We start from the raw sequence: 15792 nt of genomic DNA, 5'->3' as shown, positions 1-15792 counted from the left end.
TTCAAGCACTTTCTGGTTTTCAGCCCCATAAAGATTTGGTGTGAGTCCCTTCTAAAAAAACCTTATTTTTCATAAAAGTCTCTTGCATTATTCGTTGAACGATCTTGTTCTGCTTTATCAATTAAACTATTTACAGACATTGGTTTTTTCCTTCTTAATATCTTTATTCGGTTCGCTATTTGATTCCATGTACCTTTCTTTATTCTCAGCTGTGTCACTACTTAAACCAGATCCTTTTCTTTTGCTTTCGTTCTGTTACATTCTGCTCGCACTCCTCATCAAACCAATTGTGTTTCCATGAATGATTTTCCTTATGATAAACTGCTTTTTGACATGCTTTTTTATAATGTGCAATGCATTAAAAATAAAGTGAATGAACTGGAATTGTTTCTTAGCTCAAACATGAGATTTAAATTATTGCTGTGTCTGTCTGAGCATTGGATGTGCTTGGATGATCTAAAACTTTTTAAAATTGCTGGATATGAGTTGGTAGCCTACTTCTGTCGAAGTGAGTTCCAGTGTGGTGGTGTTGCTATTAATATAGACACATCTGTGATTGCCCACTTTGCATGCATTGACATTTCTATGCACTGTGTTGAAAAAAAGAGCATGAATTCGCATGTGTATCCCTATTGCATGAAAAGTTGTACATTGTTACAGTTTATCGGTCACCAGCTGGTTGCCTTCAAACATTTTTCAACTCACTTGAGGGACTTGTCATTCAGTTAGCTAACTTAAATCCAGGTTTTAACATAATTGTTGGCGGTGACTTCAACATTGACGTGTTGAAGGCTGACCACAGGACAAGGGAGTTCGTTAACCTACTTAGATATCTGGACCTCTATGTGGCTAACTGGCAGCCCACTAGATTGGATGCTTGCCTCGATAATGTGATTACAAATCTGAACATTGGCAATAACATTAGTTGCTCAATTGTAAATCCTCTCCTCAGTGACCACCTGGCACTCGGCTGCAATTTGGAATTGCCAACTTCCACCTACCCTACCTCTATACCTGCAGGGTGTGATCGATTCACTTGGGTGCGACCCATCACACAGGGTGGACGCGAACGTTTTCTGCATTATCTGACTCTGACTGACTGGAGCTTTCTGAAGGATCATCCTGATGCACAGCCCAATTTCACGGCGGTTTTTGATACTCCTGACTGGCTTCAACAACTGCTTTCCACTAAAACGTTTCCTCTCTGGAAGGCCTGGTAAACGTGGTGCACTGTGGATTACGGACGACCTTCTTGACCTGGTTGTTATGGCGTATGAGCGGTTTCGGGCTGATCGACTTCTATCCTCTAAACGGACCTACATGGGACTTAGGAGATCATACCAGCAGGCTGTTCGTGCGGCCAGGATGCGCTACAACTCTGGGCTGATTGACCGGGCACCCAATAGGTGCAAACCTGCCTGGGGTATCATCAGGGCCGCTGCGGGTGTGCCAGCTCCTGGTGCTGTTCCGGTATCTGCGGATGATCTTCACGACGCGTGGACCAGCTCTATTCACGGGATCTGCGAGGGGATCCGAGCTTCCCCTATGGTGGCGGCGGATCTACTCTCGGCTTCGGTTCGGCCCCCTGCTCTTCGGCTTTTGACCTGGCGCCATATTACTTGTGATGATGTCACTCGAGTTGTGAACTGTTTGAGCAACTCGGTTAGTAGAGACATTTATGGTATGACCAGTGCTACTATTAAGGGTGTATTAGCTCTTATTGTTGCTCCCCTGACTGCTTGTATTAATCTGTGTTTCCAGCAGTCTGTATTTCCTTCTCAGCTTAAAATTTCTATGACGATGATCCTACTAACTATAGGCCTATCTCCATTCTGCCTGTTATATCGAAGATATTTTAAATCCTTATTGCTGAGCAACTCCTTGCTTATTGTGACCAGTGCGGCCTGTTTGCGACCACCCTGTTTGGTTTCAGGAAAAATAGATCCACCACTGATGCAGTAGATTTCCTGCTTTCCAAAATATTTTATTGCTTTGAGGCACGTGGACTTGCTGCACCTTGTGTGATCTCAGCAAGGCCTTTGATACAATGGATCATGCTATTCTCATGGACAAGCTTAGGCATTATGGTGTGGGACCGTCTCCTCTCAAACTGATTCAGGCCTACCTGGGGGGTCGCAGACAGGCGGTGCTGGCTAATGGAGTTCTTTCTGAGATCAGGGATTGTGTTGACTGTGGAGTGCCTCAGGGCTCTGTCCTGGTGCCTCTGTTGTTTCTTATTTCAGTTAACGACATAGCTCAGGTGGATGGCAGGTATGTTGTCTGTTATGCGGACGACACCACCTTCTTCAATGCTGGTCGCTAGATGGGAGGGCTGAGGGCAGCTATGGTGGAGACTGGGGCATTTGCGTCAGACTGGTTCTCTGCCAATCGCTTCCTCCTCAATGAAGACAAAACACAGTCTATTGTGTTCAGTCTCAGAAATGGGAATGAATACAATTTTGCACCCGTCAAACTGTTAGGGTTTACCCTTGACAGGAAGCTCTCATGGGGCGAGCACATTGAGACAGTCTGCGCCAGGTTGAGCAGAGTGGTTTTCCTGCTGAGAGGTCTCAAATACAGTGTGCCACCTCATTATCTTAAAATGTGCTATTTTGGTTTTTTTCAGAGCGTGACCTTATATGGCCTCCCCTCTGGGGTGGAGCCACGGATGTCGCCCGAGTCCTTCGTCTCCAGAAGAGAGCCCTGAGGATTATTTGTGGGGCTGGTAGATTAGCCCACTGTCACTCGCTCTTTAACAAAGAGAGGATCCTCACCGTCTTCTCCCTCTATGTTCTTCATACCATTTGCAGAACACATGCAAACGTGGGGTTGCTCGTGACCCGTCAGAGCTTCCATCCGTATGAGTCTAGGGGTAGACTAAGGCTGGATTTACCCTACCAGGGCTGAGCAGAACTCGGACTGGTCTGGCTCATATGTCTATCAGCCTCTATAATAGGCTGCCTCTGTTGGACAGGGATCTGCCTGCTGTGCGGTTTCGAGGGGCTCTGAGGAGCCTGCTGACGGATCACCCTCTGTACTCACTCCGTGAGTTCTTTATGTTGGAGAGCAGTGTGGTGAGTGCCTATTTTCTTATTTGATTTCTGCCTCAGGGCAGTTGTTTTTCTTTTACTTTTTTGACGTGTCCCAGTGGGCTTCACTTTAGTGATCCCTTTTATTGACCTATTTAAATAAATACTAAACCAGGGTTTCTTTTTCACTCTTCTCTTTTCCTCACATATTTCCTTGGCTGTTTCTGTCACACTTTTCTTGAGGTTGTTCCACTTACTCTCTATGTCATTCTCTTCTATTTGTAGATCTTGCAACATTCGGAACCTATTTTGTAGTTTCAGCTCAAATTCTCTCTCCAATTGTTTGTCTTTAAGCTTCCCAACATCTATGTTAGCACTTCTTCTACTTCTGTTAGCACTATTTTTCATAGTTATGATATTTTTATACAAAGCACAATAATACTCTAAAATGTAAATAGACTAATTGCACATTTGAAAAATAGTTTATTATTATGTGATACCAGGGGTCAGTTTCATAAAAATTTACATGTGGTATGTGGACCATTTATACATGTAGTGTGAGTCCACCTTTTTCCTGTGTTACAGGGAACCTAAATCTTTATGAAACAGGCCCCAAATTTAATAACCCTGAATTGATTAGAATCATCCTACCTGTTCAATTGCTTGATTGATGCCATGCAATAAAATTAACATTGACCATGGCTATGGAAAGTCTCCTATGTGACTTTTATCACCAGTGGAATTCCTCCTATGTGACAATTTATTCATTTTTTAATTATTATAATTTTTAAAACCATTGCAATGGACTGAATATTCATAGGATAATAATATGGAACATTAGAGGTTATATTATGTACAAAAAAATGTTCTGATAATTTTTCAATGAAATACCAGCAATTTGAAGTTGTTTTTTGCTCTCCTGAAAAAAAATGAAATTCAACACATACGAGGTTTCCTAAAACCAGCGACGATTGGCTGTCCGACTGGCAACCCAATTGAGACACCAGCCAGTTCGTCAAAATCTGGAAACTCAGTTGGAGACCCTAGTGTATAAGCACACAAAAAGTACTAATGTCTTCCAAACCACTAGTTGGTAATTCATTAAGTTGTTTTGTAGTTTACAGTTCGTCATTTAGTAAAATGTATACTTGAATGTATGTATAGGTAGTAAAGATAATCTAGGCTACCATTACACCACTAGTAGTGGTAGAGGGTTCTTAATAAGTTAGTTTCAAGTTAATAGGCTCTAATCAAACTGGAATTCAGAAATACATTAAGTACGGTAACAGGATAAATGTGATATTATTTATTAAAGCTAGAAATTAAAAAAAATGCAGCTGTAAAGTATACTCCTATTACTCTAGATCTAATTCTAAAATACTTGGGTTTAAAAGCAACCGTAATCCAAACTAAATAATGGAAATAAAGGATTCATGTTATTTAATGTTATACTGTAATTGAGTTGACTATTATCGAATATAATAAAATTATGCAGTATTAAAGTATAATAACTGTATTAAATTGAAATAAAACATACAAACCAACACCAGAATTAATTCAATAACACATTTAAGATATCAATTATACATTTTGTTATTTGATAAAATGTATTAAATATACTTATTTCATTACGAGAAACACGATCTAACAATCATAACCTCAAAGTCAAAATTAGTAGATCTATCTTGTCCAACGAGCTAAAATCAGTGAACATTATACTCTATAGAGTTCAGTGGCTAGAGTGGCTGAGTGGCCGCTATTTTTGAACATGGGCAGCCATGACAGAGAGAGGCAAGAAGCGGCGGAAAATTTGAATGGTCCAATTGATATAATGGGAACTTGCAAAAAAGGCAAGGCGCAAATCAGTTATATTTAATAAATTCTACATTGAATTTTTTATTGAGCATTTTAAATATTTGTATTACAGTTGTTATGCATCCATAAAATTAACTGTTTTAATTGCTTTACTTGAAGCCTTGGTGAAATTAATGTAGCTTAAAGGTGCGTACAGACTCTCGCTCTGCTCCGCAACCGAACGTCACTCCAGCAGAGCGATTGATGATCGCCCGGGGAGCAAGAGTAGTTCGACCGGGGGAACGCGAGAAGAGCTAACATCTTCCATACCATTCATGATGGGTGCGTGGGTGGTCCGACTGTGGTTTGATGGTGGTACGAAGGCGGTACGTGGGCGGTACGAGGGAGGAGCGTGCTCGGTGCGGGTTGGAAGCACGAATATGTGTACGCAGCAGTTACAGTGTTATAATACTGCTTATAGTGAGGTCCACGTTATAATGGCAGTGCACAATTGACAATACTATTGCTGACCTTTTCTATCATATAACAAAACAGATAGCGCTATCTCTCTCTAGCTTTGCAATGTTGTCAGTTTGCCAGAATATTTTATTTTTACTTTTGACAGTGACTGTACAAAAGTAACTCAGCCGCCATTTTTTCTTCATTCTATCAAAATAATTTGATGCACAAGTCGTATAATTGATTTGAAATGTATTTTTGAAACAATGAAATAATTTTTAGACATTACTTACCGTATGAGAAACACATATTAAAATACCTGAAATGACATTTTAAAAGTTGATAACTAACCATCCTAGACTTCATCCATGCTTTAGTTAGCCTACACGTTTAGGTTAGATCTACTCGTACCGGTATATTAAATAATATTGAAAGGTTATTTCAGAATTATTTCCATTGAAATTACTAATTTTGAATAGGATTTCTATTTTTCTATCATTTTTGAAAGAAATTTGAATAGAATACCTATCAAATAACTTAATTTCTGTTGTTTTGAAATTCAGATTGGTGTATCACAGCTTTTTAAATTAGCTGCCATTTCAGGTTTGTATAAAAATAAAAATCTTATCTTAGTTATGGAAGCAAATTTTTCAATAAAATTATGGAATAATATATTTTCTTGATTAATTTGACATTAAACTGATTATTTTATCAAGGAAATGATAATTATTATTAGGTCAAATTTAATGGGATGAATTGAGTAACAGCTGTGTACAATCAGTGGCAAAATGGAGAGACTTGGCAACGTTTTTCTCCTATAGTGAGGTTCACCTTATAATGACAGTGAATAAAGATAGAAGAATTGCAATGCCGATTCTCTGCATTAATTAATCATATTTCTACACTGTCAAAAACATAATTGGCATCGTTTGCGGACCTAGAAAAGGATAGTAACACCGGCTTTGTCGAATGATAGACAAGGATAGCAAAACCAAAGTTGATCAAATACTGTCATTATAACGTGGACCTCACTATATCTTTCTTCACTGACATTATAACGTGGACCTCACTATAGCAGTATTAATGTAGCCTAATACTGCTTAGCCGTACAAGTTCTAATAGTTGAAATAGTTTAAATGCCATACCGTAGCTATAGTGAGGTCCACGTTATAATGGCAGTGTAGGAAGGTAGGAGAAAAGGGGTTGCCAGATCTCAGCCTTGCCACCCAAACAGCTGATACTGGTATTATCTGATGATTCAATTGTTAATTATTGTTGAAAATAGTTAATCATATTTTATTTGTCAAGAAAATATTTTTTTAAAGATGTTATAATAAATTTTCATGATTGAGATTAAATATTTTGTCAATTAGTTGAATTTCTACATTGTTGATAAACGATGTGGCTACATTGCAAGGCGTGAAGGAGATAGTGCCATCTGCTTTGTTGAACAATAGACAAGGATAGCAACACCATTGTAAATCACACACTGCCATTATAACTCACTATACAAAATAATGATTTTAGAGATTGGATTATTTTTTATGTTATTTTGAGTAAGGAATTCGAAATACTAGTTCATGAAGACGTTTCCTTGATACCAGCTTACAGTACTTATCTACATATCCCTAAGTTGAAAACAAGAAGGCAAAGTATGATGGTCAAAAAAATAACAAACTAGGGCCGGTATAAGACAGTCATATTTCTGTCATATGCAGCTCATTAATTTTGATAGAGCAAATTTTGAGCTTTCATTCTATACCGTTTCCATAATTTGGGCTTGATATATACACTGTCGGCAGAGGAAAAGCGTTATATGGCGGGTGGGGGGGGGGTTTGTATTAAACCAGGTCCCTTGCCATCCCCAGGAGAGAATTATCCCAGGAAATGTGTTGTAAATCTATGAAACAAGTCTTCAGCTATTATGAGATACCACTTTCATATTTTGGGCTCAACAATTACGCCGTCAGTGAGGGAAAAGGAAGGGTTGTAAGTAACCAGGCCCCTTGCCACCCCCAGAGAAGGAGTATTAGGAAAATGTGATGCAAGTCGCTGAAACAAGTCCTCAGCTATCATGTATTATTATGTGGTTAAGTGGTAGAGTGGACATTAATGTCCTAACTTTGTCATGTAATCAAATAGAAAGTCATTCTATTACTATCCACATAACAAAAGAAGAATTGCAAAAATTATAAATTGCAAATTTTATAAAGAGACCCCAAGTAACACAGACAGTTGACACAGAGTGTCCCAAATGTAAAGTGCCAAACTTGTGAGTGTGTGTGTGTGTGTGTGTGTGGGGGGGGGGGAATAGGTTCTAAGGGTCAAAACAAAGAGAAAATGTGGAATAAATTTTTTTCCTAAAACGCTTCGTTTACGAGATATTCGCCATTTTGTATTTTTAATGAAGTTTTCCAATCGATTGCTATAGAAATCGGTAGGTATGTTCTAATAAGAGAGATGAACTGTAGAAAAAATATTCAACTTTGTCCAATTCGAAAATTCAAAATGGCGGCCATTTTAAATTTTTAATCCAAAATTGCAAGAGAACGGTGATAGATGGAGATTTACAAAGAACAATTTTTTTCAGGAAATTTTATTTACAATCAGTCAAGACCAAAAAAATGAGAATTGGACAAAGCATACAGAGATACAATGAAATGTGTGTTATGAGACAGTAAAACATAAATTCATTGTAAATAGCAAGGAAGCCTACCAGTCTGTATTAACATCAAATTATGATTTTCTTGTGTTTGGATAGAAAAAAAGGAGGAAATATGGCAGTGGAAAAGTGCATGATACACCATGACCAGATATGCCTCCATCACATGTCCCCGCAGTTTGAGCAAAAGGAAACAGATTCGGGACAGTCTCTTGGTCACCTGCTGGATGTGGCTGGCCCAGCTGAGCTTTGAATCCAGCATAGAGCCCAGCAGCTTCACAGGTTCCTGATCATGAGGCAGATTTCGCCACAAACTGCAGATGATTTTTTGTGTCTTGCTCTCATTCAGCTGGAAACGATTCACCAGGAACCATGAGATTGAAGACTGCAGATGCTCCGCTGACCTCTCTAACACCTGCTGAAGGTCAATGCCAGATGAGAGCAATGATGTATCATCAGCAAACAGGAGAGTTGCATCATTGAGTTATCCAGGTCGTTGTTCATCACAGAATTGGCCCCAGAATTGAACCCTGAGGTACCCCAAACCTGACGACAGGGAGTGGACATGAAACAGCTCCACCCGATGATACCACTTGTGACCTCCCAGTCAGGTATGACTCCAAAATGTCAAGAGCAGAGTCCATAACCCCATAATAACGAAGTTTTTTGATTAGTAAGTGATGGTCAACACAATCAAACGCTCTGATCAAATCACACAATGTAAGTGCCAGAGACTCACCATCCTCAAACACTGATCCAATTTTCTCAGCCACTTGATTCACTGCATCAACAGTTTACCTACTTGAGAAAAGGTTGTTTCTCTCAAAAAACTCCTCAAGTTGGGGTTCTATGACTGCTTCAACCACCTTTCCAAAGATTGGAGTCATAGATATTGGCCTGAAGCTGTTTTTGCTCTGATGGTCACCCTTCTTATACACAGGAACGGTTCTGGAGGTTTTCAGGAAGTCAGGGAAAATTGCAGATCTCAGGCAGTCATTAACTACTGTAGCAAGGGGGTCTGCAATAGAATCCACCACCTCTCTAAGCATGAATACAGACATGCAATACATATCAGGGCTTTGTGATGGCTTGACTGAAGGAATAATATAATCTTCTCCAGGACAGGTGGAGTGATGGGGCAGAAGAAACACAGATGTGCACACTTTTCTTGAGGTTGTTCCACTTACTCTCTATGCCATTCTCTTCTATTTGTAGATCTTGCAACATTCGGAACCTATTTTGTAGTTTCAGCTCAAATTCTCTCTCCAATTGTTTGTCTTTAAGCTTCCCAAAATCTATGTTAGCACTTCTTCTACTTCTGTTAGCAATATTTTTCATAGTTATGATATTTTTATACAAAGCACAATAACACTCTAAAATGTAAATAGACTAATTGCACATTTGAAAAATAGTTTATTATTATGTGATACCAGGGGTCAGTTTCATAAAAATTTACATGTGGTATGTGGACCATTTATACATGTAGTGTGAGTCCACCTTTTTCCTGTGTTACAGGGAACCTAAATCTTTATGAAACAGGCCCCAAATTTAATAACCCTGAATTGATTAGAATCATCCTACCTGTTCAATTGCTTGATTGATGCCATGCAATAAAATTAACATTGACCATGGCTATGGAAAGTCTCCTATGTGACTTTTATCACCAGTGGAATTCCTCCTATGTGACAATTTATTCATTTTTTAATTATTATAATTTTTAAAACCATTGCAATGGACTGAATATTCATAGGATAATAATATGGAACATTAGAGGTTATATTATGTACAAAAAAAATGTTCTGATAATTTTTCAATGAAATACCAGCAATTTGAAGTTGTTTTTTGCTCTCCTGAAAAAAAATGAAATTCAACATATACGAGGTTTCCTAAAACCAGCGACGATTGGCTGTCCGACTGGCAACCCAATTGAGACACCAGCCAGTTCGTCAAAATCTGGAAACTCAGTTGGAGACCCTAGTGTATAAGCACACAAAAAGTATTAATGTCTTCCAAACCACTAGTTGGTAATTCATTAAGTTGTTTTGTAGTTTACAGTTCGTCATTTAGTAAAATGTATACTTGAATGTATGTATAGGTAGTAAAGATAATCTAGGCTACCATTACACCACTGGTAGTGGTAGAGGGTTCTTAATAAGTTAGTTTCAAGTTAATGGGCTCTAATCAAACTGGAATTCAGAAATACATTAAGTACGGTAACAGGATAAATGGGATATTATTTATTAAAGCTAGAAATTAAAAATAATGCAGCTGTAAAGTATACTCCTATTACTCTAGATCTAATTCTAAAATACTTGGGTTTAAAAGCAACCGTAATCCAAACTAAATAATGGAAATAAAGTATTCATGTTATTTAATGTTATAATTGCGTTGACTATTATCGAATATAATAAAATTATGCAGTATTAAAGTATAATAACTGTATTAAATTGAAATAAAACATACAAACCAACACCAGAATTAATTCAATAACACATTTAAGATATCAATCATACATTTTGTTATTTAATAAAATGTATTAAATATACTTATTTCATTACGAGAAACACAATCTAACAATCATAACCTCAAAGTCAAAATTAGTGGATCTATCTTGTCCAACGAGCTAAAATCAAAATCAGTGAACTCTATACTCTTTAGAGTTCAGTGGCTAGAGTGGCTGAGTGGCAAGTTTATGGGTTGCCCACTCAATGGCGGATTTCAATTCCAAGTACTACACTAGCGCTGCATGTGAGTCTATGCATCTTTAAGGTCTTTGGATGTGCATTAACTGGTGGAACTCGTGCAGCTAGCAGCTCAACTGGATCACCAGCAACTGTGGGTAGATTATTCATGATGCTGTTAACTGACTTAACAAAAATATTTTGAATGTATCAGGGCTCGCAAAATCAAGCTGTCTCCTTGCCAAGGACCTTAGCCTGCTCAATGTGCTTTTTATAAATGTATTTGGCACGTCGTCGGCATCTTTCCCTGTTGACATCGTTGCCATGTTCACACCCATCTTTCAGAGCAAGCATAAGTCCCTTCAGCCTGGCAAGATCATCAGTGGACCACTCTTGATATGACTTCTCATTTATCCCGTTTCTGCTGCAGCTGCTGAGAGCAATATGGTTTTTGTTTCTCAGGAAAAAAGAAGTTGAATGTTTCATAAAAATGATTGAAGAAAGTCCCAAATAATCCAGAATTGTGAGTGCTCTGGAGCACTACATCCCAGGGGGTGATGGCCATATCGTTCTTAAAAAGGATCAATGTATTTTCATGTACAGGCTATGATCTGAAAATATAGTTCGCGTGCCAAGTAGGTTTATCACTCACAATGGATGAGCCACACAGTGTAAGATTAATTGATACCAAGCAACACTGTAAATCATATACCTATATATCGAGCGCATATTTATATTCAAAACTTGTCATAAATTTACACCATTGTCAACTCAGCACTTTCATTTTTTCAAACAATATAGACTTACATATTATGTTTGTTAAATGATTGGCTCGAATAAAACATGATAAGCCTTGACGTTTTCTTGTCTTTGAAAGTCATTAATCTTTATATTTTTCATAGAAACCCACAAACTATGAATGTGAGTTCAATTTCAAATACTTTCAGATTCGGTCAACTGTTAAGGTAGAATTAAGTTTTTTAGAAGTAATACAGTCAAGTAAACTGCACTCAGGAAATGTCTCTAATTCTTGAAATTCATTAATAGTTGCAAATCTATCATCTCCCTACTCTATTACTATTCCCTTGGCGGGAACGTTAACGTTTGAATAAAAACTAACCTACAATATTGTAAATTTGTAAAACCGTTTATTGAGTGTGAATTTGCATTCGTTTGTTTTGATTATTTTGTGAGTATTGAACTTGAAATGTTTTTTTTTTTCATTTTGGCTTTGCATTATGTCACTGATTTTACAATTATACTTGGTAAATAAGTACAAGGTTGTAAGAGTTAAAATATAACTTTAATCGTGTCATACAAATCTCAGTGTGTGATACACTGACATCAATGTAATGCAGTAGGCTACCTACACCTACATGACAGTAACAAAACTGTACATGACAGTGATTGCCATTATTTATTTGTATTGAATATAATATTTTATAAATTTATCAATCAATTCTTTTCAAAATGAGAAATAATTTTGAAAACTCGCCTCCCTGGAACTGCTGGCGAAGTGGAGACTGGCTAAGTGAGTGAGGGAGGTAATTTCACCGTTTTAAAGGTAAAAGTATAATAATTTTCTCAAGTTAATTTATACTCGGAGTTAGGCTAATTGGCGGTACGTGTATTTCTTAATAAATTCCGTCACCGTGTACGGTCTTTCAATAAAATACCTTATCTTAGTACTTTGTGAAATGTTGAGCTTGAGTTCTTTGAATATTTCAAGCTATCTGGTAGAATAATAAAGGAATATTGATTTCCATAAGTTGGTGTGAATTTCTTGAGCCTAATGCAAAAGATCAATGATCAATTTGGTGCTTGAATTGTTTCGATGTTGACTATACCTCAAATTTAGGCTTGAATATATTGCAAGGAATATAGTATTAAATATGTAAATTGAGACCACAGAAAGGTACCATCACTAATGCCTTATCATTCAAATCCATTAAACAATAAATTATTGAATTACTTGATGCAATTCATTACCGCATCTAACTATGTTTTTTCGTGTTGTAGTTCGTTATGGCTGGGAATACGTGTGTTCCCAATCCAGAGCGGAAACTTGTGGCAGATATCTACGATTTTTACAGAACTCCATTGATCACTGAAAAAGATCTGAAGAATCCCACCAAAGCACAGATTACCAAATTCTATAGTATGGTGCTATCAGAGTTTGGAATTGATGTCACTCAAGTTGTGCAAGTGAGTACTAAAATTATATCTGTATCATTCTCATTTCAACACTCAAATTTATTTTTCCTACCTTGGAAAGTGGCCATTGCTGCAGTGATTACAGAACGCAAAGAATCACTTTTCCGCTCTAGTGCGGGAAAAATTTTTCCTGCACTCCAGATTTGCAACATGGCAACGCAAAATAGTTAGTAGGTTATATGGAGCACCAGTGCAGCAAAATCAAAATTAAGTTGGTAACTGTGACTGGTGCACGTTATAAGAAACTTAAAGGGGTGGATGACAGCCACAGCACAGTGCCACATTCAGCACACCACACAGCCGCCCCGCCATTCAAACACACATACTACATTCTATTTTATTTATTAATAAAAAAATACACAGATATACATTTGATGCATTTCAGGCAATTTTACCCATAATTACTCACTTTTCATATTCAATGGTAACTATAGGAAAAACTTAATGTGAAATACGTGCGCAAAGTTCCTCTGCTGCACTCAACAAACCATTCCGTAAACGTTTCTTTCGGTGCAGCAAACTGTCACTTTGCGCACTAGTTGCACAAATAACTATTTTCCAATTCCAAAGGTTTGGTCTTGTGGTAAGAAGCGTTACAAACTTCGGTCTGCTAGCACTGATTGGTTCGTGGGTTCAAATCCCGTCGATGGCATGGACGTTAGGTAGCATATTGTTTGGATTTTCGTTCAACAATCATAAATAAGATAATTTAGTATTTATATGGACAGTAAAGGATTCCAAATGTATTATTTTTTATGTTGATTGTTATTAAAACTAGTCGTAGAAAATCGCCTCACTGAAACAACTACAACACAGCAATCAGAAACCAAAACTAATAAAGCAAAAAAAGTCCAAACAAACAATGCCTCCTTTGTCATAGAAAAACAAACTATTTACAATCTACCACCTTAACATCCAAAGAGGCCTACAAGGAAAAATAGATCGACTTACCATAGAGCTAAATCAATTTTATGGATATAGTAATCCTGTCTGAGCACGGCCTCAAACAGGAAGAACTACAACTTACAAAACTTTCTGGCTACACACTCATAACAAATTTCTGTAGAACAGCATGTCTATGGGCTGGCATAGCAATTTATAAGAAAGACAACATAAAATCCACTACTGATGTTGTACCTATGGAAGCACCATGCTGGCCTACAGAACAAGTCTTTGAAACAATTGCTATAAAAGTTAAACTAAAACCCTTCAACCTGATTATTATAGGCACTTACCGATCGCCAAAGCCCAAAAAAAGAAAATGAATACCTGACTAAACTTGGATATTTACTTCAAAAATACACAGCTAAACATTATAGACTGGTGATACTGGGAGATACTAATATTAACATACTTAACACTGACAAACAAAACTACAAAGATCTGAGAAACATGCTCACACAGCATGGATGCTCTATATACCACATACCGGCTACAAGAATAACAAAATCATCAATGACACGCATTGATGGTTGCTACCACAACCTGTCAACTGATCTTATCAAATGCACAGCTTACCCCAACCAAATATCAGATCATCATGCACTGTTCTGTGAAATCCACTCAACTTCCAATACCAAATCTACAATGTGCCAGTAATTACTCACTACAAAACCTAGAATCATTGAAATCGGAATTAGCACAAATAAGCTGGAGTACAATAACTGAATCTGCACAGGTTGACTCAAAGTATAACAATTTCACTAAAATACTGCGACTTCATATGGATCACATAATGCCTAGAGAGCCCAAGAAAATCAGGAACTTTCAAAAAACAACATTCTGGGATAACAACACCATTATTTTTAAAGAAGACTAGCCAATGCTCAAAATAGATACATTCTTACTGGATCTGCAACAGACAAGGAACACTACAACAATCTGAAAAAGCTATATGATTTGGAAGTAATGAATAAAAAAGGACACATTTGAAAAGTAAAGTAGAATACTCAAATAATAGAACTCAAACGTTGTGGAGAATAATAAATAATGAAAGAAAAAACCAATGTACTGGAAAGCAGGAAAACCTTTGCCTGATAACAGATAAAAAGAAAATAACAGACCCCTACCAAATCAGTAACTTTTCAAACACCTACTTCACCCAGGAAAACACTACCGCAGCCAACGAAGTACCTCACAACCCAGAAAATAAATTTGATATTCCAGCACTCTGCGAATTCAGGAAAATTACTAAAGAAGAACTGGACCATCTACTTGCAAGACTTAAATTATAGACCAATTGCTAATTTTCCAGTGACATCTAAGATCATAGAGCGGGCAATATACAATCAACTGATGACTCATGTGCCGGGCACTCTCTTTAATTCAGGCCTTTTCCCAAGTTATAATAGTAAATTTAATACGCAATAGACTAGAGCCATTATTGTAAGTGAGTTAGCGAAATAAATTATTTTCTCTCTCTATTATGAACGGCCATGACTTCGAGTTTCCCATGATAGATATTTAAAAATTGTGGCTCCGAGTCGTCGAGGAATGTAGATTATGGAATTATCTCTAAAACTTAGCCTTCTTGTCGCGACATAAAATGCGATAAGTTGGAAAACAGCAAGCATTGAAATTATAACAAACTACCGATTTTGCAGTTACTATTTGGTCCAAAGGCTGTAGAAGCCACGCGACGATTGGTCAAATTGATTCCATTCGCCCAATAGGAGACCTGTTCCTAAATACAGTAGTGGGGATTCCCCAGCCGCGCAAGACCAGATTACGTTTCGGAGGACACTTTGCTAGGAGCACTACGAGAGTAAAGATGTAGTCACTATGTTTCCCCCTTTTTGGGCAGGTTTATAAGTTTATTTCAGTAGTTAATGTAGGAGCAAGTTTATTTTTTATTAATGTTTAAATTTACTAGTAGTGCCATGTCCTGAAAGGTTTAATTGTGTTTCTTCATCATGTACGAATAATTGTTTCTTCAATAACCGCTAAGGTACGT

The 15792-nt window shown here is 37.4% G+C and overlaps 2 protein-coding genes across 8 annotated transcripts in view; one reads left to right on the top strand and one right to left on the bottom strand.

The window, feature by feature from the left end:
* Positions 1–10619, bottom strand: part of LOC111054446 (calcium load-activated calcium channel) — a 30320-nt gene extending 19701 nt beyond the window's left edge. Inside the window, exon 1 of one of the 7 annotated variants that reach the window (XM_039423740.1) lies at positions 10408–10619. The gene's annotated coding sequence lies outside the window, so the exon portion shown is untranslated. Of the gene's footprint in view, positions 1–4566; positions 4766–10407 lie in introns of those variants that run through there. The other 6 variants (XM_039423739.1, XM_039423742.1, XM_039423743.1 and 3 more) reach the window with 6 other exon arrangements.
* Positions 10620–11680: 1061 nt separating this feature from the next.
* The window catches only part of LOC111054428 (flagellar attachment zone protein 1), a 52916-nt gene continuing 48804 nt past the window's right edge, over positions 11681–15792 (top strand). Inside the window, exons 1-2 of the mRNA XM_022341468.2 lie at positions 11681–11814; positions 12645–12830. Coding sequence (XP_022197160.2) covers positions 12651–12830 — 180 coding nt within the window. The 5' untranslated portion in view covers positions 11681–11814; positions 12645–12650. The remainder of the gene's footprint in view (positions 11815–12644; positions 12831–15792) is intronic.

This window comes from Nilaparvata lugens, chromosome 3, assembly GCF_014356525.2.
Source record: "Nilaparvata lugens isolate BPH chromosome 3, ASM1435652v1, whole genome shotgun sequence".
NCBI lineage: Eukaryota > Metazoa > Arthropoda > Insecta > Hemiptera > Delphacidae > Nilaparvata > Nilaparvata lugens.
The sequence above is the reverse complement of the archived record's forward strand: the minus strand, read 5'-3'. Positions and strand labels throughout refer to the sequence as shown.